Raw genomic sequence first — 25470 nt, forward strand, 5'->3', positions numbered from 1 at the left:
TCCACTTTTAATATTCTTTAACAAACCACTTCTCCAGTTCTGATCACAGCACCGTTTATTAGATTTTTAAGTTTCTACTTTGTAGTCAGGTTTAGTAAATGTAATCCAGTAGTTTTAACAATGGAATTGCAAAGTCTGATTTTTATGGTTGTGATTTTATTGGGTTTTTTTATACGTGGAGTTTCAATGTAATTGGAGTAATACAATAGTGCCATCTGCTGGCAATTGTGTGCGTATACTCCTATTTTATACATTTTTGATTGAAAGTTACAGAATAGCTAATCCAGGGCAAAGAAGTACCTAATAGGCTCATGGATTTTAAATCAGTTGTTCTAGCCATTGATAATCTATTGTGTCTGTTTTCATTTAGAAATTATGAACTTAACATATGAACATTTGGATATTGAATATTATGCATCAGTAAGATAATCGATTGCGAACTATTTGTGTTAAAATGCGTGTAGTAATGTTTTATATATGTGTAAACACATCAATATTTAATCATATTTATAAATTCCTGTGGTGCAACCATATTGTTTTATTGCAATGTGACTAGCCTGAAAAGTGTGGACAAAGAATACATGGTTTTTACATTGAAATCTTTAAATCCAATAGAGATGCAGAGAAACTCGTGAATGTTCTGTCCTGTGTATCAATCTGTTATTCATGACTAAAAGATTTCTTGCCCTCTCTTTCTCTCCTCTCCGCCCGCCCTTCGCTTACAGAGGACCTGAAAGTGAACTGTTTACAAGATGGGCACATGTACAGTGACAAAGATGTGTGGAAACCCGAGCCTTGTAGAATCTGTGTCTGTGATTCTGGGATTATCCTTTGTGACGAGATAATCTGCGAAGATCTTAAAGATTGCCCTAATCCCGAGATTCCTTCTGGAGAATGCTGCCCTGTCTGTCTGAAAGACCATCCTGCTCTCAGCGATCGTAATTTATTTATTTTTTTCCCTATATAAATAAATTACTATATAAAAGGTCCCATTCATGGGCACAACCACAGTGGTCCCCCCGGGAAGGTTTGCCCATCAATGGTTGCTGTGTTTTCAAAGCGAAAGGTGAAATCTGTATTTTTCTTGCACTTTCTCTATTGCTGTCATTTTATTCATTGCTGCAGTCAATTCAAAGATATCCAGATCAGCTTTCGCAAGCTTGCCCTGCTCATTTTAATCCAGTCAGAAATTGACATGCTTGCAATTCATTGGGAATTTTCCTACTCTGTGCATCACATCTGCCGATTATCTAATAAGCAGCAGATCACAAGTGGGTTGCAGGTACCAGCTGAGTTACCACTTTGCAATCCCTGTCTTCATGTCAGAAAGCCGATTGAGGCAAATTTCAAGTGATCACTACTTTGGGTCAGGTTATAAACTCTTTGTTCCACAACTTCTGATCCATCCATTTAAAGCTTCCACCACCAAAAATATAAGTTATTTAGTAACTGACTTCAGCGGATGCATAGTACATTTCTCCTGCTGATCTTGTTTCATTTGACAGGCAAGTTCAATGTAATCTGGTGATTCAGAACATTGAAACAAAAATCTCCAGATATTTCCATTCTCTTGGGAACAGATTGGACTGTAAACACAGTAACATCTGTACATCAACGCTACTTGCAAACGATTGGCCAAATTCCACACAGCCAAACATTTCCATGATACTCTGCTAATTGGGTATCAAGGTAAAAATTTGGAATTTATTTCCCCTCTTTTTCCAATGTGTGCAAATCGGAAAGTTTTGCAGCATTGAGTTCTGCTGCTGCTAGTTGGAATTTCGCACCAGTGAACTGCACTTTTTTGATTTCATGGGCAAACATCTTTGAATCTTTCTTACTGCTGGTGCCAGTGAATAAAAGAGTTAAAAGAGGAGTGTGGGATTTTCTGAAATCGGATTATGCCTTTTTAAAAGAAGTATTCGCTGCAAATGTGTAATGTTTCATATTCAATTCTGCTTATTATCCAGCCAAACCTTAATACCGACTGAGCTATTTTATTTATTTTGCCAAAACAAACGCTGATTTAAGAAGCTTTTCTCAGAAAAGAAAGACACTCTGCTGGAGGAATAATGATTCCTGAATAATTTGCTTTTAACAGGTTGTCATGCTCGCAGTTTTTTGTTTTCATTCCAACATGTGCTTGCTGGTTTTATTGTACTAAATTGTGAGCACTTGACAGATGATTCCCTGCTGATTACAGAGTTATTTGGACCCACATTGCAGCCATAGTTTAGTGCCAGTGCAGGCACATGCCAGGCTCTCTGTGATTGGCATTGCCCCAGTCTGGTGCTGGAAACAAAGGCTGGGATTTTAATTGAGTACCTCAACCCCAATAGGTAGCCCTGTTAGCCTGTGAAAGATGTATCTTAAAATGTTGATAGAGCCCTGATGAAAATCACTGTGTAAACTTTATTCCTTTTTCTTCCCCTCACATACAGGGCAGAGAGGTCCGAAGGTAAGATCTCATTTTCAATGACTTCTGTGTTGACATGTACTGAAATGTAAAGCAGAATCATAGAATCCCTATAGTATGGGAGCAGACCATTCAGCCCATCGAGTCCACACTGACTCTCCTGAGAGCAGCCCACCCAGACCCATCCCCCTACCCTATCCCTGTAAGCCTGCATTTCCCATGACTAACCCACCTAGCCTGCACATCCCTGGATGCTGGGCAATTTAGCACAGCCAATCCACCTAACCTGCATCTCTTTGGACTGCAGGAGGAAACTGGAGCACCTGGAGGAACCCACACAGAGAACGTGCAAACCCCACACAGACAGTCGCCTGAATTGATCCCGGGTCCCTGGCGCTGTGAGGCAGCAGTGCTAACCACTTAACCCCAAAGTGTTCAAGTTATGGAGAGTTAAGGATGGCAGAAGCCCCACTAGATAGAATAACAGCCCCTTTCCTTGGGTCAGGCCTTTGAAAATGTGTAAAGCTGATGATTAAGTCTGTATGATCTTATGAAGAAAGTTCCTATTAGCCACTCCACCATGAAACTTTAGAGATGAAATGATTTTCATATCTTGGTTGTTATGATCCAGATTGATGCCAATTCATTCTCATTATTGGTGATCATACCCAATTCATATTTTCCAGAAGGTTTACAATTTGCAAACAGGAGTTGAGGAACAGGTTTATTCTATCCAGCTGAATGGAGAGATGTGTAGTCAGAATGAATTAAATGTTCAGGTGACTAATGAAATGTTAGCCTGAGGGACTTTGCAGTGCAAAAGACAGACTGTAACATTATCCACAGTCAGTGCACCTGGAACAATCCCAATGTACACCACGTGAAGATTACCTTCGTTCAGTATTGTTCATTTTCAACATTTTCTGAAATCATGAGAAATTTCCGGTTCATGCACAATATAATTCCAAGAAAAATGTCCTAAACTGAGGTGAGACACGGCTTTGAGCAAAGTCCCTGAAAACACCCCAAGGACAATCACTGCCCCTGACTTCAGCACAAAGCACAAAGGTTAAATGCTGGCTAGACAGAGTTCCGTCATATACTTTTCTAGTTGGAGTATTCTTTCTAGCTGACACACCACAAATTCGAATACCATTGATTTACTTGCTCCTCATACCTATCCACACAGTTTTTACTCCATTAAACCTTATTTAATATATCTCCCTCTCCCCTAATCTCCAGTGTATTTAGGCATCCCTTCAGACCCTAATAGAGAACAACAGATTCCCTCTTTTAAATAAATCAATACATACACATTTAAAAAGAACTAAACTTGAATTTCTTTGCACATTGAAATTCCAAGCATTTCAAAACACAATGCTCCCTTTTTAAAATGTTTTCAATAGTTTCTTCACTTAGATAATATCTTCCACCATGGGGTGGACTTACGTTCCCAACCAGTTGTTCCTTACGAAGCCAAGAAAATCTTCAAACTTGCCTTTTCTGCTATTGGTGAATCTGCCCTTCTATCTTGGCCCACTTTTTTTTTCAAAATGTTTACGCCATGAGCCTGGCTTTGGCCTGAGACGTTCCTTCAGGTGACACCTTTTCTGATCCTATCATTGCTGTGGTGGAACTGACTGCCTCCTATCTAGCACCCCTGTGTACACCCTGACTTCTCTCCAGCTTGTTCATTCTTACTGTTTGGCAGGTTTTATGAATTTGTCTTATAGTATGTTCTTGGCCACCACGATTTCCTGATTGCATGGGTTTCTACTCCTGATGGTATTCCTGGTTTCTACTATATGCCATGACCTTGTTAAGTCACCTCTTTACCTTGCCTTCTCTCAAGCTCTGGACTGCTAGTGTTTGACCTCCCCTCCCCCTATTATTATGATTCCTTTCAACGGTTTGTGGTCTCTTTCCAGGAGCGTTTCCAAACTCCGGGCCTAATGTCCTGCCCCTCATCTTGTCCACTCATCCAGCATTTATACTCACAAATGCCTTCCCTGATCTACTTAAAATAGTCACATTTCTCCATTGACTGACTCCTTCTGGGAAATGGTTGACTTCTGTCCTTTGGAACCTGATGGCCTTATATTGACTGTCCAATCTGATCTGTCCATTGTCGCAAACTATCAATGTGACAGTTTAATCCTTGTAACTGTGCAACATTTGGTTCTGAAAAGTACCTGACTCCTCTTTACTTTCTTTAATTCTTTTTAAATCTGCAAATTTATAATAAGCGTTTAGCCACACAGTCCTTCTCCTGTGCTGTATACAGTTATTATTTTTCTGTCTTTGCTGGTAATTTGTCCCCAGGCCTCTCCATTCTTCAAACCCCTCTCTTTCTAATAAACCATATCTCCCTGATTGAAATCGGTTTCTGCTCACCTCTGAAAGTTCACCAAATTCTTTCTGAGATTTTGGTTTTAATAAAAGCATTTGGATGTGCAAGCAATGCAGTCAAATACTCTGAAAAAAGTCGAGTGAATTGTAGCCCTTTGCCCAGCTGGGGGCTCATTACTTATTACCAATAGGACGTTAGGATTCCTACGAGAAACGAACTGATCTGTATTACATCCTCCCACCGTCTACAGCAAATTCTTAGCACGAACAACCCACACTTGTGTGGATGATAATTTACAGTTGGGCTGATCTATCAAAGCTTTAAGGACCATTTTGTCTATTACTGCATGATTCCTTTCACATGCCCCATTGCTAGCAGAGTGTTCTGCTCCTTGCCCATACCTTTTCTGTTTATATTTGCACAATATCTGTTTGCATCATGAACAAACACCTCCCCATTTTCAGTGAGATGTTTGTCTGGGGGTCCAAGTCTGGTCCTGATCTACTTTTCAATTTCTTTATCCACAATAATTTTCTTACCTTTTCTATACATTACTATTAACTCATGAAACCTGGTTTCCAAGTTTTCAAAATTGTTTTTTATATTCCATGTTTTCACGTCTCAGCCACTACTGTACTAAAAGGCTGTGACAGTGTCCCTCAGTACTGCTTACAAGTTTCACATAGCCTTTCCTTTTCATACTCCGTCTGCCTTATTTCTGCGTCCATTGTGAAAGGCTTTAACTTTCTAGAAGGTGGATGGGATAAACTGCCTGTGTAATTTTAAGGTAATTGGCGTTTCGTCTTTATATTTCTACCCCCTGATGTCATCAACATTTCTTTATATTCCTCGGTGGAGCTGCTATGTTCCATTAAAGGAATACAGTAGTGTCCTGATTGTGTGAATTACACATTCACTAATTTTCCAAATATTTCAAATGCTTTGGCATTTTCAATGACCAGTTCCATCTGCACTTCCTTCATTAATAGCTGACTTAAAGATATTAGTGTGTTATCACCCCCAAGCCTTATTCTGGTGGAACTGACAAATTCCTTCACTTGGCTCTAATGCCTAGTACTTGGAGTCTAGGTAGCATTTTGGCCAATCTCTTCCGCACACTGTCGATGTGAATTCACGGTCTAACACTACACATTTAAAAGATGCTGATGCCAACACATTCACCACTGTGCTGAAACTTCTCATGAAGAATACAATGACCTGTCTTTATCCATATCTCGATTTCCTTCATCTGAATCCTCCATCTTATATTTAGTTTAGAATATTATCTTATACTGTTTGGGACAGTTCATGATTTAACATATTTTGAATCATCACCTAAAGCATCAATTGACCACATTGTGGATACTTGTGGGATTCATTTTCTCATTATATGGCACACGTTCTCTACACTTCTTCAGATTTTCAACAGCATTTCTTTCTAATTCCTCTCGATTAAAACCTTTCATTCATACTGCTGTAACCACTATCTAGATAGACTCTCTCATCCACACGTCGACTTTGTGTCCTCTAGTTTATATTGTAACTAATGATCCTATTTATACCATGAACACTGCTGGAGTGGAATGCTTTACAAGGAATTACTTTTGATGCCTCCAACATTTGTTCAAGCAGTGTGTGTTTATTGCAAATCTAACTGTCAAAACTACATTTTTATAAGTTTAATTACTTAAACGCAAACACAGTAGCGATTCCCAGCTGCAGTATCTAATCTTTGAGACAATCTACTGAATTCTGTTCTGCAATCTTCTACACTCTTTCTAAATTTGTCAATATATGGCCATGTTTCATAAGCAGTTAGCAAATCAACTGTTTGATAAAACTTATTCATGCAAGTTAGTCATTTATCCAAATGTTCCTTTGTGTTCAAATCATTAGGTTCTGATTCTTAGACAAAAATCATTTTTACCTCCAATTGTAGTGTTTCTTCTGACCTAAACTGATCTGTCCATTGTTGCAAACTTGTCAATGTGACAGTTTAATCCTTGTAACTGTGCAACATTTGGTTCTGAAAAGTACCTGACTCCTCTTTACTTTCTTTAATTCTTTTTAAATCTGCAAATTTATAATAAGCGTTTAGCCACACAGTCCTTCTCCTGTGCTGTATACAGTTATTATTTTTCTGTCTTTGCCGGTAATTTGTCCCCAGGCCTCTCCATTCTTCAAACCCCTCTCTTTCTAATAAACCATATCTCCCTGATTGAAATCGGTTTCTGCTCGCCTCTGAAAGTTCACCAAATTCTTTCTGAGATTTTGGTTTTAATAAAAGCATTTGGATGTGCAAGCAATGCAGTCAAATACTCTGGAAAAGTCGAGTGAATTGTAGCCCTTTTCCCAGCTGGGGGCTCATTACTTATTACCAATAGGACGTTAGGATTCCTACGAGAAACGAACTGATCTGTATTACATCCTCCCACCATCTACAGCAAATTCTTAGCACAAACAACCCACACTTGTGCGGATGATAATTTACAGTTGGGCTGATCTATCAAAGCTTTAAGGACCATTTTGTCTATTACTGCATGGTTCCTTTCACATGCCCCATTGCTAGCAGAGTGTTCTGCTCCTTGCCCATACCTTTTCTGTTTATATTTGCACAATATCTGTTTGCATCATGAACAAACACCTCCCCATTATCATTGAGATGTTTGTCTGGGGGTCCAAGTCTGGTCCCGATCTACTTTTCAATTTCTTTATCCACAATATTTTCTTATCTTTATTACGCATTATTATTAAGTCATGAAATCCGATTTCCAAATCTACAAATTGTTTTTTACTTTATTCCACGTTTTTACGTCTCAGCCACTACTGTATTAAAATCCCTTGCTAAGGGCAGACTTACTAAAGGCTGTGACAGTGTCCCTCAGTACAGCTTACAAGTTTCACATCTATCACATAGCCTTTCCTTTTCATACTCCGTCTGCCTTATTTCTGCGTCCATTGTGAAAGGCTTTAACTTTCTAGAGGGTGGATGGAATAAACTGCCTGTGTAATTTTAAGGTAATTGACGTTTTGTCTTCTACATTTCTACCACCTGATGTCACCAACATTTCTTTAATTTCTTCATTAGAGATGTTCTTTTCTCATTTTGATTCATTTGTGGGATGTGGGTGTTGCTGACAGGCCAGCATTTAATGCCCTTCCCTAGTTTCTTCTGGAGATAGGGGTGGTGAGCTGCCTGCTTGAACTGCTGCAGTCTATATGCTGCAAATTGTCCCACAGTGCTGTTAGAGAAGGAATGATATGTTCTATTAAAGGAATACAGTCGTGTTCAGATCGTGTGAATTGCAAATTTGCTAATTTTCCAAATACAAAATCTTTAACATTTTCCATGTCCAGTTTTGTTCTCACTTTCTTCACTGATGGCTGACTTAAGGATATTAATATGTTATCATCTCCAAGCCTTATTCTGGTGGAATTTACAAATTCTTTACTTTGTTGTAGTCCCTATTACCCAGAGTCTAGGTAGCATTTTGACCAGTCAATTCTGAGCATTGTAGATGTGCATCCACTGTCTAACACTGTACAATTAAAAGATACTAGCACCAACACATTCATCACTGCACTGAAACTTCTTGTGACCAATATGATCTCGCTTTATCCATATCTCCATCTTCTTCCTCTGAATCTTGCACTTCATGTTTAATGTTAAATGCTCTATTATACCAGTTGGGACAGTTCATGGCTTAACAGTATTTTGAATCATATCTAAAACATCAAATGACCACACTCTCTGCACTCATGGAGTTCAGTCTTTTACTATAACTCAAAGTTTGGGAGAAGATTTGTAGCTCGGGTGCTCGTTGTTGTGGTTCTGTTCGCCGAGCTGGGAATTTGTCTTTTACTATAACTCCTAAATTCTCTTCACTTTTTACAATTTTCAAAAGCATTTCTTTCTCATTTCTCTTGGTTAAAGTTTGTCTTTGATATTGTCTCCTGTGAACTGTGTTTAGCTGGTCTCACCAGCTCATTGGCCCTTTTCCGTTGTCTGGCCAATTTCCCATTTGCACCTTGAATGATTTTCATGGATATTTTTTATTGCTTCCGAAATTTGTCCAAGCAATGTGTGTCTTTCTACAAATTTAACTCCCATCAAAACTAGAAGGCTACATTTGCTACGTTAGCATAGTGTAATAATTTAAATAGCAACACAGACTGAGAAATTCCCAGCTGCAGTCTTGTATACAATCTACTAAATTCCATACTACATTCCTCTATGGAACTATCTTCACTGTATATAGGTTTATCAATATATGTCCACACTTCACAAGTCAACTGTTTGATCATTGTTATTCATGAAAGTTGATCATTTATCCAAACATTCTTCTGTGTTCAAATCATCAGACTCCAATTCTTACAAAAAAGACTTTGTTGCTTATCTTCCTATTGTATAGTAGTAAAAGTGTCATCCTTTGTTTCTTCTGCACATGGTTACCTTATTCTTCCATAGGTCACAAGATTCAACTGGTGAAAACAGGACTGGCTGATCATACCCCAATAGTTTCCAATTTAGCTTTGTCCATCTTTCTGAAACCTTCTCCAAATCATCCTTTGGTTAGCATATTGCATGGTTTTCAATCCTCATCTTGTCAACAGTGAACCTGTGTTATCGATGTGAATTCCACAGGTGAAAGTGCTGGTTAGACAGTCCGATATATAAACTTTGACCGTGTGCTTACATACATACATACTGTTCAGTGCTCATGAGGAAATAAGATTTAAGCTGTTTCACATTGTTTCTACTCACCACATTAAAGACTAATGCTCTTTTCTTCTTTCAAATCAATTTAGGGACAAAAAGGTGAACCAGGGGACATTAAAGATGTAAGTTGCAATTATGCTTTTAACTATAACTGGAAATTCTGTTAACTTCTCTGCTTAAACCTGGGGCCCAGCCTTTCACCTTACCATCAAGGTGAAAAGAATAGGCATGTTCAGGCTGTGGTTGCTTCAGCATTTATCAGATCCCTATATTGACTAAAGTGCTGAAGACATTAAGGTAAAAACAATGACTGCAGATGCTGAAAACCAAATACTGGATTAGTGGTGCTGGAAGAGCACAGCAGTTCAGGCAGCATCCAACGAGCAGCGAAATCGACGTTTCGGGCAAAAGCCCTTCATCAGGAAAAGCCCTGATGAAGGGCTTTTGCCCGAAACGTCGATTTCGCTGCTCGTTGGATGCTGCCTGAACTGCTGTGCTCTTCCAGCACCACTAATCCAGTATATGCTGAAGACATTAAGCTGCTGAAGACTTGGCTCAACATCCTTGGAATAGTTTCAGCTTTGGTATTAAGCACGAATATTGATTTTAAGTATTTGAATGTTTGATTTCTAAGGACCTTATTTACTGTTGAAATACTACTCCCTCAGTCTCAATAAGATTGCAAACATTGAATCCCTGTATATTCATTTACCTTTTCTTTCTTTGTCCCAGGTTGTAGGACCAAGGGGACCTCCAGGCCCACAGGTAAGCACTTCATGTGGAAAGGCTCCATCTTCTACTCTTTGATGATGTTAGCATTTTAGACTGTGTTCTAAACCTCAATTTTTGTGCATTGTTTTTCTGTTAGGGACCATCTGGAGAGCAAGGCTTAAGGGGACCACGTGGAGAGAAGGGTGAAGCTGTGAGTGAACTTAGTACACTTATTTTTCATCGTCTCTGACTCTATGGTTCTGCGCAAGTGTCGTAACTTTAGGCTTTAGCAGGGTGTCTTTAGCAAGATGTGTTTCAGGATTCGAGACTGCAGCAGGAATCAGAAAAACGTGTCTCTAGAACACGCTGCTGAGAGCTGAACTAAGATGATTTGTACGTGTAAAGGTCGCATTTCTCCAACTGGGAGTCGGTCGTGAGAAGTTTGCTGTTTGTTGTGCATGATTTGAACTTTGTCTTCTATTTCATTCTCATTGCAGGGTGCGCCTGGTCCCCGTGGTAGAGATGGGGAACCTGGAACTCCTGGAAACCCTGGCCCACCCGGACCACCTGGATCATCCGGCATGTCTGACTTTGGCGGAGTAAGTATCACTGAACTGACAGGAGCTTCATTTGCTCCTTTCACAATTTATTCTACTTCTCGAGTCTGAATCGTATCCTTTCTTCATATAAGTTTCTATTCTCTCCACTCCATGACTTTTTAAGATGTAGGTGACAGTGATTCCAATAACATGGGCACTGTGCAGTGTGTAACCATCATTAATAGTTAAGCTGTGTCATTCACTGAAGTCATGTATGTACAAACACACATGTATCTGCAAACACACTGAAGGAGAGAAGTTCCTGATCTTTAAAACTTTTTTTTGCGATCAAAACATAACAAGCCAGTGTTGAGTTCTAAGCTCTCAGTCTGAATCTAAGTCAGGAGATGCAGGATTGAATTCAGGCAGGAGCATAATCTTCATCTTGGCTGACACGATTTTTAAAACATTAATCACATCATGGCCATTTTAGTTCAAATTGATGTTGGCCCGATGGCGATGCTACAAGATGGTTGGCAGCCATTCGCCAACGTGTGGATTCTGACTGTAATGTCATTTTAAAATCTGAGATCCAAAAATATCAAAGCTGTCCAAATTCATGCAACAAAAAAAACCTCATAAACAAATCCCCAGCATTTCTACTTGGATTAATGTAAGATGATGATAACACAAAATATCAGAGAGTTTCAACCCAGGTTAGTCAATAGTAAATGTCTCCATGAGTTAGTGTTATCAAATCAATTGGGGAAGGTGTCCATAGGATGCAAAAGTAGATTTGTTATTTTTCTTGGCAAAGTGACTCAGATATATTAGTTCTAGAAATATGAATTACCTTAGCTTGTGACAGCCTTACAATGAGTCAGCAGAAGTTAGCTTCTGGGTTGTGCAGAAAAAATGTCAAACATTTACAGATGACACAAAACTTGGAAGCCTTGTGAACTGTTAAGAGGTAGTTTCCTTCAAGAGGAAAAGGTTAGGAAGGTGCAATGGCACAAAGAGGCAGCAGATGAAAGTTAATGTCGATCTATGTGAAGTGATTCATTTGGGTTGGAAGAATGAGGAGAAACAATATGAAACAAAGATACAGTGCTAATGTGGGTACAGTTACAAGGGGTGGAGGACGCGATTTTGTGGGGAGGTGCCCTTGATGAGCACAGGGTAATCTCCCAAAGATGGTTGACCATGGGCCTTTGCATCCAGAATTGAGTACTCGCAGGGACAGGAAGGCAGTGGGATTCAGAGTAAATTTCCACCTGCCTAGTCAAATTGCCTTTCCACCTCCAAGCTTTCAATCAGCAAGTGCAGCAGACTCCAGCTTTAGTGAGCAAAGCAGTCAGAACTAACTAGTGTATTTTACAGAAAGTCTGTGGAAAAGAAGGGTTGGATGGAGTTCACAACCTGCACCAAAACCCAGAGCAGTCACAGTCTCCCAATTTGTCTTCCATTTTAGTCTTCTTAGCTGCTAAAATTAGTTATGCTGGAATAAGGGGAAGGGAAACATTTGATAACTGCAACAAGAAAGTATCTTTGCATTTGGTACATTTGTTGCTTGTTGTTCTGCTTGTGCTATATCAGTTCCAGCTTAGCTCAGAGCTAAAGAGGCTTCAAATACAGTATCATAAAATTAATAGCAGCCAAGGCAGACTGATTAGAGGCAAGACTTCAATGGCAAGGCAAAAGCTCCTTGTAATTGCCATTTGTAATCCAATAGAACAAACAAACTTCAATGACAGCACATTATCATAGGTTGTTATTTGATCCCACATCAGTGGGGCTAATACCTGCATCTATGCACTGACAACTTAAATAAAAGTCATAGTGATCTTGTAAAGAAAGTTACACTTCAGTTAAGAGGAGATTTGATTGACGTGTTCAAAACAATGAGGCATCTGGACAGCGTAGACACGGAGAAACTGTTTCCATTGGGAGAAGGACTGAGAAATAGAGATCACAAATTTAAGATAGCTGGCAAAAGCTTTTTCACACAGCAAGTGCTTAGGGTCAAGAATACACTGTTTGAATGGAGGAAGCACGTTCAATCAAAGCTTTCAGAAGAGAATTGGATCATTAGCTGAAGAGTGAAAATTTACAGGGAGGCAGGAGAAAGGCAGGGGGGCTGCTCTTGCTAAGAGATGGCATGGACAAATGGCCTCCTTCTGTGTGTCACAACTGTATGGTTTGTAGCAAATTAAAATAACACCTCTCTTTGTTGTGCCAAATAACGTGCCTCAGTCTCCATTTTCTATTTTCCAATTCCAATGGTGAGGTTGTCCATTGTTCCCACTGAATGGGCTTGGCTTACAGTGTAGGTATCTTTAGTCTATCTGTTTGCACATGTTATGACACACCTCTAGAGCAGGTGGGACTTGAGCCCAGGCCTCCTGGTGCAGAGCTAGGGACACGAGCACTGTTCCACACAATGTAGGCCCACATGAAACAACATCAAGACAGTAGGACTGTAAACTTCAACAGAGGGAGAAGACTTGTTCCAATCATCTGAATTTGAAGCCAGGTCCCCCAGAGAATGAAATACAAGAGTGTAACATCATGCAGAACTCCTGATTAGACCAACAGTAATGACTTGAGACTTTGTAATATTATGCATGTGGATGTCGGATATTGTTCTTGCTCGAGTTTCCAGCACAGATGATACATGTTTTGACAGTGAATCATGGTGATTTTAATCTTTGTTGTACTCCAACAGAACTTTGCTTCGCAAATGGCACGAGGGTTTGATGAGAAGGCAGGAGGTGCTCAGATGGGTGTCATGCAAGGACCAATGGTAAGATAGGCTTTTATTTCCCAACAATATTCCAGCCTCTGACACCTTTGATTGCAATGCAATGAACTTGCTTTCATCAAACAATTTAAAAAAGTCATATAATATACATTTTGTGTCTAAATCCTGCTGTAATTCTTTAAGGATATATTGTGTGCAGTGTTAAATTAATCCTAATGAAAACCTTGTGCAATTCCTCACCCTCTATGCCCTTCACATGTAGCCTTCATATTTACTATGAATGCACACATCCTGCCATCGCTACTCCATCATACATAGTCCTCATAAACACAGCCTTCATCATTTATCTGTCCACATATGTTCTTTAGGAGTCTGGAACACGCTGCCAGGGGTGATGGCGGAGGCAGATACAATAGGGGCGTTTGAGGGACATTTAGATAAGCTCATGAATATGAAGAATTGGAGGGACATGGACCAAGGACAGGCAGAAGGGATTCGTTCATTTGGCGTCATGTTTGGCACAACATCATGGGCCAAAGGGCCCGTTCCTGCGCTGTACCATTCTGTGATCTATACCCCAAACAAATTATACCTATTTATAAGCCCCACAACTGACAAAGCTATGCAGATCCAGCCATCAATTATCTTCTCTGTGTCCTCCTCACCCTTGAGGTTTGGGCCATTCTCTCCAGTCACTGTTGAGTAAACTGTAACAGGCTGTCCTATTATACCTGTCTAATCCATTACATTAACCAAATCACATTCTATTGCTTTCAACCTTCTCAGGCTGCAGCAGCCCAACACCTTCCACTATGGTCACTTCTCATTGATAGCCTTATCATTTTTCTTTTGCAGCACGATTAGAGAGCCCCTTTATCACTCCTCCCTGTTTAGCGCGTATAATTCCCATAAGTAGCAAGGAGCTCAAGTGCAGACAGTCCATTTATATTACCAAAGAAACTCCAGTTTTCATACTTGCATGATGCTTTTAGCTACAGAAAACACAAGGATGTGGTGTTTCCTCTTGATTGTGTTGCTTATTGAGCTAAATGTAAAAGAAAAACAAGGAATTTCAAGCACAAATTAATGTGACATGACTCAAAATTCCTCAGTCTTTTATGCTAGTTTAGTAAGCTGCACTAGAGAGATGCACTAGAAGCTGCACCCTTCCATAAAACTAGGCTTTCAGCAATATCCCACTGAGATCACAGGATTGATTTACATTGATATCCCATTGGGATCACAGGATCGGCATTCGGTAACATTCCACAATGAACATGGACTATTGAATTGACCCTATAGTCTTTGGAAGACTAATATAATTTACTCTTAAATCAATTTTTGCTACCAATCTTGATTCTAAATGATCTCTCCTTCTCATTCTTCCTTATTCACTGTCATTTTCAGAACATGGCTCATAATATTGATTTTTTTAATCCCATTCTCAATTTGCCCAGTGGAGATTTGACTACGTCCTTGGTTGGAAATCCTTTTACACAATTAAGTCATTTTCTGTAGACCACTCTCCTATATGTTAGGATATAATCTTTTTTTTAACCTGTCTTTCCTTTGATGTCTTATTTATATCATTTTGTTTGTTTTTAATGTGTATGTTCTTTGCCTCTATGGGCGCCTTTGGTGTTGTAACCAGAGTTCTTTCAAAGTTGTTTCAACATGTTTCTCTCTATACATTCCTTTCAAGCTCTTTGAATCAACACCACAACAATCTCTTTTGTGTGCTGACCGTTTTAAACCATCAGTGTTAATCCTGAACAAAGTTGCTGCTCACTGTCTTGAGTTTTTTCTTGTTGCTTTTATAAGCTGCAGTCTGCCTCAGACATTCCATTTCAAAAGCTTTTCAATCACAATGTAATATTTCCTAATTCTTAGAATTTGCTCTGCTTCATCTTCAGATTTTATTTTCCATCTTTAGAACTGCCCTCGACAGTCTTTGATTCTGTCATATTCTCCTGTCTTCCTGACCCTACTTTAATGTTCACACCATCAATAACCTTGTGGCCTTTTACAACTTTCTGTACAAACTCCATCTCAGGATAACAGTCCAATTCTCACATTAGATTAGATTACTTTCAGTGTGGAAACAGGCCCTTCGGCCCAACAAGTCCACACCGCCCCGCCAAAGCGTAACCCACCCATACCCCTACATCTACCCCTTACCTAACACTACGGGCAATTTAGCATGGCCAATTTACCTGACCTGCACATCTTTGGACTGTGGGAGGAAACCGGAGCACCCGGAGGAAACCCACGCAGACACGGGGAGAACGTGCAAACTCCACACAGTCAGTCGCCTGAGGCGGGAATTGAACCCGGGTATCTGGCGCTGTGAGGCAGCAGTGCTAACCACTGTGCCACCGTGCCCATCTTCATGGTCTGTCATCAGTGCATACAACTGACTTATATTTCTGTTGAATAATTAACTTGCAGTTTCACAATAAAATTCCTGTCAGATAAACAAGGATAATTTTTCAACTTTTCATTACAAGTTTTCAGGACCTAACCATACACACTAACCCAATGTTTTTCCCTTTTCCTGTCTCATATTGCCCAAAACCCTTTCAGGGGAGCAGCTTGGATCTCATGTTCAAACTCTTTAAGTATTCTCACTGGATTTGAGAGACATTAATCTTTTAAAAATGAAACTATTTGTCCATTGAATGATTTGGTCTGTCAAATCACATTCGCATCTTCCACATCCCGTGTTCGAAGCTCCTTCTGTGTCCATCATCAGAATTATTTGTGGAACACATTTTTGCCAGTTCTGCTTCATTTGTCTTCAATGCTGGAAAGTAGATATTCCTCACCACCAGTAACAATCATTGAAGTAGGCTGGATCAAGTAAAAGGGCTAGAATCATGACTACCTATTTCCACACCTCTATATATCCCTCTTTAGAACCAGTTGGACCTATATCCTCTTGATACTAATTTAGAATATCTATACCAATATATACCTGCCTATAACTACTTATACCCACATTCCCTTCAGCACACAAACATCCAAAAATACTTAACTCCTTATGCATGCATGAAGCTTCTTACAAATCCATTCTTAATAACATGAACTTGCAAGTCGAACTTTCATCTCCCTGTCCTTATGTTGATCCTTACGACTAAGTAAATCTAGATGACATTTTCAGCAATCAGTTCCATACACTGTTGAGGTGCCACCTCTATCTAATACGACACAGTTAGATGAATCCATGACTACCAGAATAAAGCTTCCAGTGATTCATATTATTCCTGCAGACTGCTGATTATCATAGTTTACTGCCTTCAGTTCTCTGCTTCATGTGCCACTTCACGAACCTTTCTGTTTCACTTTGGACAGTTCGTCGCATAATAACATTTAGACTCACATCTGAAACACCTGTAAATGGTTCCCCAGGTACCCATGGAGGTCCTCCATCTGCACACACTTGATCTTATTTTATACAACAAACATCATACATCATACATATTGAACCTCTGATCCAACTTATAACTAGCATCATGTCTATGGGTACCTCACGTCCAAATCAATATGCCATCACCCATCCCAAAGTACTGCGGTGTGCATAAGAAATCATGTGTTGATCATTACAGGTCCATACCACCTCTCACTGGCTCTCTTTTCTATTTCCAGGGCCCCATGGGACCCAGAGGACCCCCAGGACCCACAGGCGCTCCCGTAAGTATTGACTGCTTGACCCTCTTTATTGTGGTTAATATTTAAGGATTAAATCTAATGAGTATAGCACAGAACTGACTGAAAAGAGTTACGTATAAGAGAAAAGAATTTCCTGTAACATGAGGTACTAAGTCCTGAGAGTTGTCAATAATGGCTTTGTTCTCTTGACAGGGCCCTCAAGGGTTCCAAGGATCTCCTGGAGAACCTGGCGAATCTGGTGCTGCTGTAAGTACCCAGCACGGCATGACTAAACCCGTTTCATCCGGACTCTTCAGAAAAGCCCAGTCGTAATTCAAAACCTGTTTCACTAACACAGGTAAAACTGGATCCTAACAGTGAATCTGAGATTCTCAACTCCAGATTCTACAGAAAGGACAATAACCCAGTATATTCTTGATTGTGGTATAGGTTTGAAAATGTAAGTGCTGTAATATACTAAAAGAAGGTAGTGGGATTAGGATTGAAGTACTGACAGCAGTTAGGAACAAACAATTGATAGCACCTGAACAGGTATAATGGGGAAGTTGTATTTGCTATCCCTTTCTGTGGCTATTCACTGAACTTGGGGGCCATCACTCACCAGAGTGTTTGACGGCTTTTATTTGGGCAAGGATAGGGGAAAGGGTAATGTCTCTTCCTGGTCCTGGACTCAATGGACCTTTGTGATTCTCTGTTATAAATGATCATTTCTCTGTTGCAGGGTCCCATGGGTCCTCGTGGTCCTCCTGGACCTGCTGGTAAACCTGGTTCTGATGTAAGTTCTCTTTAGTGACTGACAACCTTTTAATTCTCATGGTTTTAAACTTGATTTAGACAATGCTGCATGGTAACACAGGTAGGGCTAACAGGTGATTCTATCTATCCCACAGGGCGAGGCTGGAAAATCCGGAAAACCCGGTGAACGCGGACCCCCAGGGCCACAGGTACAGCAATGTCCAAGTTGAAGTAACACAATCATCTCTGGATTAAACATTCCTAACTGAAATTGGCATTATGCTAGCTCACAGGCATATCTGCCTGTATGGTCAGTATTTTACTCCCAAAGTAGAACACAGTGAATAAACATCCAGATGCTTAAAAGAAAACAAGAAAAATAGAAAACATGAAAGAGGAATGATACATAAGGACAGAAAGACATGACATTCCGTTGAGCTACGGCCAATCCAACCCTGTAGATTAGAAATTAGCAAGTAACTTCAGTTTTCTAAAGAAGACTTTCGAATGGGTCTAATTCTGGAATTAGCACAGTCTCCAAGGATGTGAAGACTGAGCTGAGTCAGGTTTCTAACACCGCTCTCCAATAATCCAGGTGAAGATTTCTATTCCACACGTGGCCTCTGTCTCACAAGCCAATGCCTTCACAATAATTACAAATCAGAGTTGGAGCACTTACACTATGAATGAATACTGACCAGTATTACAAAATTCACACAAGTAGTCTCTCAGCAGCTTCAGAACAGTTTTTACATGAAAGCATCATTAACTACAAGTCACTACATGTTGCATTGCACGAAATGCCCAGCAATCAGTATAGGCCTGAGCAATTCTGTTATGACAAATCAGCACATGTCGAATGTTTTGCTGCAAAAAAACTATAACTTTATGGCATAAACGCAGATTATTTTTTTTCTCATTTTGTACTAAATAAAAAACAAAACTGCATCTTGGCCCTGTGCAGAAGTGAAAGAAGCATTCAGTGCCTTTATGAAATAGAATGGTTATCCTGATAATTGATGATAATTTTGCTGAATTTATACCTCAGTCACCTTTTCTCCTTTATTTTCCCAGGGTGCTCGTGGTTTCCCAGGAACCCCAGGTCTTCCAGGTGTCAAAGGTCACAGGGTCAGTATCAGACTAGTTTGGATATCTGAGGCTAAACTGTGACACATAAAGCTGATGTTAACAAATATTCAATGTTAAACAGCAAAGGCCATTCTTCAGGGCCGTATGATTTACTACCTATGTTGAATTAAATAAAAGTGATTTTAACCTGATTCATTGTTTTGTTTTTACTTCACAGGGTTACCCAGGTCTTGATGGTGCTAAAGGTGAAGCTGGTGCTGTAGGTGCAAAGGTACAGAAAATAATTTAATACTTCATTGGAGTGTAACTGTGTAGTCAAGCCCAGGACTTTTGAAATTTCTGTTTATTGGGGGTCTTCACTGAACAAATGCAGTTTGAGATAGGAGGTGTCCAGAAATGTACCAGGTTGGAAAATAGAACGTAGAGAAATATTGGAGCTCAGGCCAGGCTTATCTAGAGATTTTACAGTTTGTGTGAAAAATAAATCAGTCTGGAATAGTACTATGTTGAAATATCCCAATCTGGGATAAACCTGTTATACTTTAGTCTGGGATAGACCTATGCAAAAATGTCTGTGAGGGATATTCCTCCATTGAAACATTCAGTCTAAATTGTTCTGGCCCATATTTAAGTCTGTGTTTAAAATTGACACCGGCAAATAACGTGGGTCTGAGCTTTCTTCCTTGAAGCTGCTTGTTTTCGAGTAATTCCCAAAGCAGTACATAGAGGAAATGATAGTGAGGTGTTCTGCTGAATTCACACCCCCAAGGATGAGATCTTAACTTCTTTTCCTACCCTCCCCCCCAACTCACTCCTCCACAATGGATGTGAGTTGCCATCCCTGCTATAAATGACAGTGAGGAGGTGAGGCTGAGCACCTTAGAGAGTTTCAGTTCCCATCCATTGTTAATGCACCAATAACAAGGCTGGTAATTGTGGAGATTGTAATGGAACAGGAGGACGCTGTTGTATTGTAGCACAGATCTTAGAAAGGGACTACACCTTAGCAACATAACCCAACGTATAAACTCTGACTATACATGGAAGTGTGCGATTTCATATCATTTACATTATTAGCTGTTAATAAACTTCTAGATATCTGTTTCGATATGAACCTGATGTTGTAAGTTCTGTGAATTAACATATAGAAAACACAATCACATTTGAGGCAAGAGGAGGGCAAGGATGTATATTTGGTCACCTCTTTAAAGCAGCCATCCTCAGTGTCTAGTTCAGTATCACAAGGGCTCACTCCAAACAATCTACCAGTGCACCTTGCTGCATATTACAGGCCCCTTGCCCAATTCAGCAGTGGACTCAGCATTCTTTGTGCAGCACCATAACATTTTCCTCCTGGACTTCCAGAAGAGCTCAAGTAGCTTTTAGAATGCTCCAGAATAACGAACTGATGGAAGTTTACGACATGGGGCTCTGTTCTTGCATAAATCTTGCTGATTTAATCTGTAGCCCCAAGCCATAAGTAAAGATCATTGTTTAAAATTGGCATATTTTTTGGAATTTGTCCAACAGAAAATAAATTTCCTTTCAATGGATTAATTAAAAGAGAATGAGGCTGAGAATGCACGAGACTGAGGAATCTCCATCCCTGAATATTCGCAGCTATCTCAGATAAAGTATAAAACACTCAGCATGAGGTTTTGAAAGTCTTTCGAGGCAGATGCCACACCTTGACCTTTAAGGTCAATACATAAGGGTGGGGTTAACATATATTGGTATTGGCGTGTCCCAAGCAACAACAGGAGAGGGGTTTCATAACAAAAAGGAAGATGAGAAAACTTGGACAATCTTGTCTTTAGTAGTTGTTACAGGGGTTCGTCTGGGGATTGAGGTTGTTTCACATTGAAATGGCAGTTGAGAAGAAGTCAGAAATCACAAAGGAAGCAGTTGAAAATGTTAAACTTAAGATCAGATATTCACTTGATCATGGAGGGATTATCATTAATGGCTGTTGCTGACCTTTCTATTCTTTAGCTGCACTTTGGCCACTGACCATTCTCAAAATGATAACTCCTCTGCTTTCTCCAAACAGGGTGAAGCAGGTGCTGCTGGAGAGAATGGAGCTCCTGGCCCTATGGTGAGTAGGAATTTCCCATATAGCTGCAAGCATTGGTCCTCATAAAGTGACAAAAGCATACTGTCATTCCTTATTGTTATAATTATAATTGTATTGATTCAAAATTTTGATTGTCATGTTGGAACATTTTATATATTGCATCAAATTTAAACAGCATCTGTTGTTATGATAACCATCATCATGTATTTGTGAGACTCAGAGGGGTTGCTATCTTTCCTTTGCAGGGTCCACGTGGTCTGCCTGGTGAGAGAGGTCGTCCTGGGGCTCCTGGTTCAGCTGTAAGTAAATCCCAACCTTCAAACTACTTTCATATAAATGGCAAGCATCGACATCAAATGTACACAGCAAGCTGATATCATCCAATAGGTGGCATTCATTTCACATTCACACAGAATCTCAGATTTAAATTGGCTTAGAAACTTTGGGCTGAGTCTTATGTTCTCTTGACTGTGTCCAAATTGCATGGAGTTTTCTGGAAGGTTTCTCACTGCAAGGCTTACTGAGAATCTCACCATGCCACCTGTGAAAAGCATAAACAATGGAGTGAGATGCTGCCAGTGTTGAGGTGGGTCTTCTTGCCTGATTCTGCCTCACATCTCGCCATAGCACATGTTACTTGGACCCCTGTAAGAATTTGCCCCACATTTTAAAACCAGGACAGATGAAGTTTAAATGGGCCAAAAGAAAAGTCACGAAAGTCAGAATAAGGCAAAAGTTCTTTGAGAGAACTGACAGAGGTGCAATGGGATAGATAGGAAAGGGGAGTCTATTGAATTCAACAGAAAGATCTTTCAAAGAGCTAGCATAGGAATGATGGGCTGAATAGGCCTCCTTCAGTGCTCTACAATTCGACTAATACAGTAGATTATCTCTCTCCTCATTACTGCTGGTTCAGATTCTTACTGCATCTATTGCACAATGACACAGTCACATTTTGTGCTTATTTTACGGTTAAGTTGTTCTTCAAAGCAATCAGACAATGCTAGTTTGCATGAAAACTGAGATGTCACACTGATACCCTGCCCATTTATTTCACAGGGTGCCCGTGGTAACGATGGTCTGCCTGGTCCAGCCGGTCCTCCAGTAAGTATCTCTAGTTAAATATAGGTTTTGCACACATTGCCAGGTGTGGAAATCCCGTCTGGTTCAACCAAAAAAGTACATCTCCTGTTTTGTACTCACTCACAACTGCATTCAAATTATAATCTGGTTAGTTCTCACTATATTTGCTTATTTTGCAATGACAATATTTAACACTGTTAAATCAAATTATTTAGTTAATTGTTAATTTTGCTTGTCATAATATAGTTTGAAATATTTATTGATGCTTTATCCAGCTCAGATAATAAGGCATTGTGGTTCAAAATGCAGAGATTAAAGCAAAGAGTTTTAATATGTTCTCCTCACAGACTTTTGTCTATGGGAGTACTATACACCACTGGTCTTTTGGCTTGCAAAAGATAGAAATATTTTTTCTCTGTTGTTTCTTAACATTGGCTAATTCTTTTCAGATGTTGGCTTTATCTTCTATTTCACAGTGTTGATTAAATCTCTGCCATGTCTTTTCTTCCCCCCCAGGGTCCAGTTGGTCCTGCTGGTGCTCCCGGTTTCCCAGGTGCTCCAGGCGCGAAGGTGAGTGAAGGCTGTTAGTGGTAATTGCTAAAGCTGTTCTGGACTGTTAACAGCCTGAATGAGCAGCAGTGTGATGGCATTCCTCTCCGGGTCTGCTCTGAATGTGAAGAGATGTAGAGGCCCCTTCCTACCCCGCACCCACCCTCTCCTGTGAAGTCCAGGGGAGAGAGAGAGAAAGAAAGAGACTTGGCGGGATAACAAGCAGGGCAGGAATCCCAACTTCTGAAAGCCACAAGCTGATTAAATAAAGCAAGCCTTTGAGCCTGGAGTTCACTGAGAAATGTACACAGCGAATTGAGGCCACAGGCAACATTCTTTCATCAGTCCATGAAGTGCAGCAGGAGCACCGAGTGAGAGATACCGATGAACAACTGGTATTCATTTATATTCCACCTGCAATATAAGCATTGAGGTTGCTTAACTAGACCTCATTCATTGTTTGAACCCCCATGCTGTTTGAAGGACATACTCATAAAATACTTTCAAAATGTTGTTTTTCTGAAAGAATGATCAAACTGTCAGTTTTGAAACCGAAAAGGTGAATTAGTTTACTGGGTAGCTTGGCCATTATCCTTTTAACCTGAATCAGGAGAATCATAGTGGGGGCTGGTAGGCCCTTTACCACAATATTATCTCACAGTTTGTGTTTTGTTTAGTTCAAACATAATCCCTGTCCTTGCCATTTTTATTTCGGTCTTGTCTCTTTAATTAAAAATACATCTTCTGATATCTTAATTGAAACAGAAATTATTTAAAATGTCATTTGATCTGAATAGAAATGCATCCTATGCATAAAGGTTAACGTAACAATTTTGGTTCATATAGCACCTTTAAAGTAATAAACCATTCTAAAGTGCTTGACAGGAAGGATATAAAGCAAACAGAATATGATACAAAGTCACACAGGAGGTATTTTGTTAAATGAATGCTAAAATGTCGGAGAACAGCCTTGAGTGTGTTGAAATAGCCGAGTCTAGAGAGAACAAGGGCATGAATGAGAGGTTCAGCAGTGGAGAAGCTGAGATAGGGACAAAGTCAGGAGATATTTTGAGGGAGCTGGGTGATGGCGCAAATATGTGGTTAGAAACTCATATGTCAGATGTTGACTCCAAGGTTGCAGTTGGCTTGGGACTGTTCATAGAATGATAGAATCCCTAGAGTGTGAAGCAGGCCATTTGGTCCATCAAGTCTGTACTGACCCCACCCTCCCTCCAAAAAGCATCCCACGCAGATCCACCCCTCTATACCCATATCCACCAGAGGGCAGCACGGTGGCTCAATGGTTAGCGCTGTTGCCTCACAGCGCCAGGGACCCTGGTTTGGTTCCCACCTCGGGTGACTGTCTGTGTGGAGTTTGCACCCGTCTCTGCATGGGTTTCCTCCGGGTTCTCCAGATTCCTCCCACAATCCAAAGATGTGTAGGTTTGGTGAATTGGCCATGCTGAATTGCCCGTAGTGTTCAGGGATGTGTAGGTTAGGTGCATTAGTCAGGGGTAAATGTAGAGTAATAGGGGAATGCGTCTGGGTGGGTTAATCTTTGAAGGGTCAGTGTGGACTTGTTGGGCCAAAGCAGTCTGTTTCCACACTGAAGGGATTCTATGATTCTATAGCCAACCCACCCATCCCTGGACACTTAACATGGCCAATCCACCTAAACTGTGGGAGGAATCCGGAACACCCGGAAGAAACCCACACAGCCAGTTGCTTAAAGCTAGAATTGAGCCCAGGTCCCTGATGCTGTGAGGCAGCAGTGCTAACCACTGAATCATCATGTCACCCCTGTTGCCAGGGAGAGGCACGAAGTCTGTAGCTAAGAAACAAAATTCAAATAAAACACGGACTACTCATGGAAAGCTCTTCTGTAAAAAATGTGTTGGTTCTGATTTTTGAAGCCCAAGTCAGATTATAGTGGTGTAGCGATAATGAACAGACAATTTGATTTGATATCTAACTTTTTTTATGTAAGGAAGCATAAAAAGTGTGTTAATTTTGGCTTAAAGCTCCTCATTCTTAGTGTATTCATCGAGAAACTGACAGTTTTCTAAAGGGTCATGTAGTGTTCTGGTGAGCTGGATAACATGAAACCAAGACCAGAAAACCAGCAGCAGATAGCTCCCCCAGACATGAAGAATAATACTGCAAAGGGAACCGGATCTCTCTCTCTCTCTCTCCCTCCCTCCCCACCGACCCCCCCCCCCCATCCTCCCCACCTTACATTATAATGGAGTTAAAAAGCTGCCTGAGTGCATTCTGTCACATGTCTCACCATAATATGCTACATGCTGCTGAGACAGATTTTACATGTCTGGGAAAGTTATTAAAAGCAGGCATCAGACACGAGACAAAAACAGACAAGCGAGAGGAAAGTGAAAAATAGAGGAAATGCAGCAAGTCCACAGATAAAAGCTGAGCTGAAAAGAGAAATTCTATAGTGTAAAATGAACCTGAATTTACATATCTTTAAGATCCATTGTTTCAACCTAATTGTTAAAATTGGTCCCATTGTCTCATTTCAATTGTACTGTCAGACTAACATTGCTAATTTACCACAGTGAGCACACTCAGATATCACTTCCTGGTGATCCAAAAGTCCCAAATATAACATTGCTCACAAGTCAAGCCCATCACTGCTGTTTACTTCAGCTCCCACTGAACAACTGGGTTCAAAGTTTGCTATTGTATTAGTAGATTTTTCTGTCTTCGTAGATAAACATCTTGCATCATCCAACCCCATTAAATGATTCATCATATTT

The 25470-nt window shown here is 40.2% G+C and overlaps 1 protein-coding gene across 2 annotated transcripts in view; it reads left to right on the top strand.

The window, feature by feature from the left end:
• Positions 1 to 25470, top strand: part of LOC140471179 (uncharacterized) — an 81924-nt gene that overhangs the window by 2865 nt on the left and 53589 nt on the right. Inside the window, exons 2-18 of one of the 2 annotated variants that reach the window (XM_072567067.1) lie at positions 726 to 938; positions 2442 to 2458; positions 9576 to 9608; positions 10219 to 10251; positions 10355 to 10408; positions 10695 to 10796; positions 13462 to 13539; positions 17143 to 17187; positions 17359 to 17412; positions 17888 to 17941; positions 18057 to 18110; positions 18976 to 19029; positions 19208 to 19261; positions 21041 to 21085; positions 21310 to 21363; positions 22124 to 22168; positions 22664 to 22717. In XM_072567067.1, the coding sequence (XP_072423168.1) occupies positions 726 to 938; positions 2442 to 2458; positions 9576 to 9608; positions 10219 to 10251; positions 10355 to 10408; positions 10695 to 10796; positions 13462 to 13539; positions 17143 to 17187; positions 17359 to 17412; positions 17888 to 17941; positions 18057 to 18110; positions 18976 to 19029; positions 19208 to 19261; positions 21041 to 21085; positions 21310 to 21363; positions 22124 to 22168; positions 22664 to 22717 (1043 nt within the window). The remainder of the gene's footprint in view (positions 1 to 725; positions 939 to 2441; positions 2459 to 9575; positions 9609 to 10218; positions 10252 to 10354; positions 10409 to 10694; positions 10797 to 13461; positions 13540 to 17142; positions 17188 to 17358; positions 17413 to 17887; positions 17942 to 18056; positions 18111 to 18975; positions 19030 to 19207; positions 19262 to 21040; positions 21086 to 21309; positions 21364 to 22123; positions 22169 to 22663; positions 22718 to 25470) is intronic. The other variant, XM_072567068.1, reaches the window with a different exon arrangement.

This window comes from Chiloscyllium punctatum, chromosome X (assembly GCF_047496795.1).
Source record: "Chiloscyllium punctatum isolate Juve2018m chromosome X, sChiPun1.3, whole genome shotgun sequence".
In the NCBI taxonomy this organism is placed as follows: Eukaryota; Metazoa; Chordata; class Chondrichthyes; order Orectolobiformes; family Hemiscylliidae; genus Chiloscyllium; species Chiloscyllium punctatum.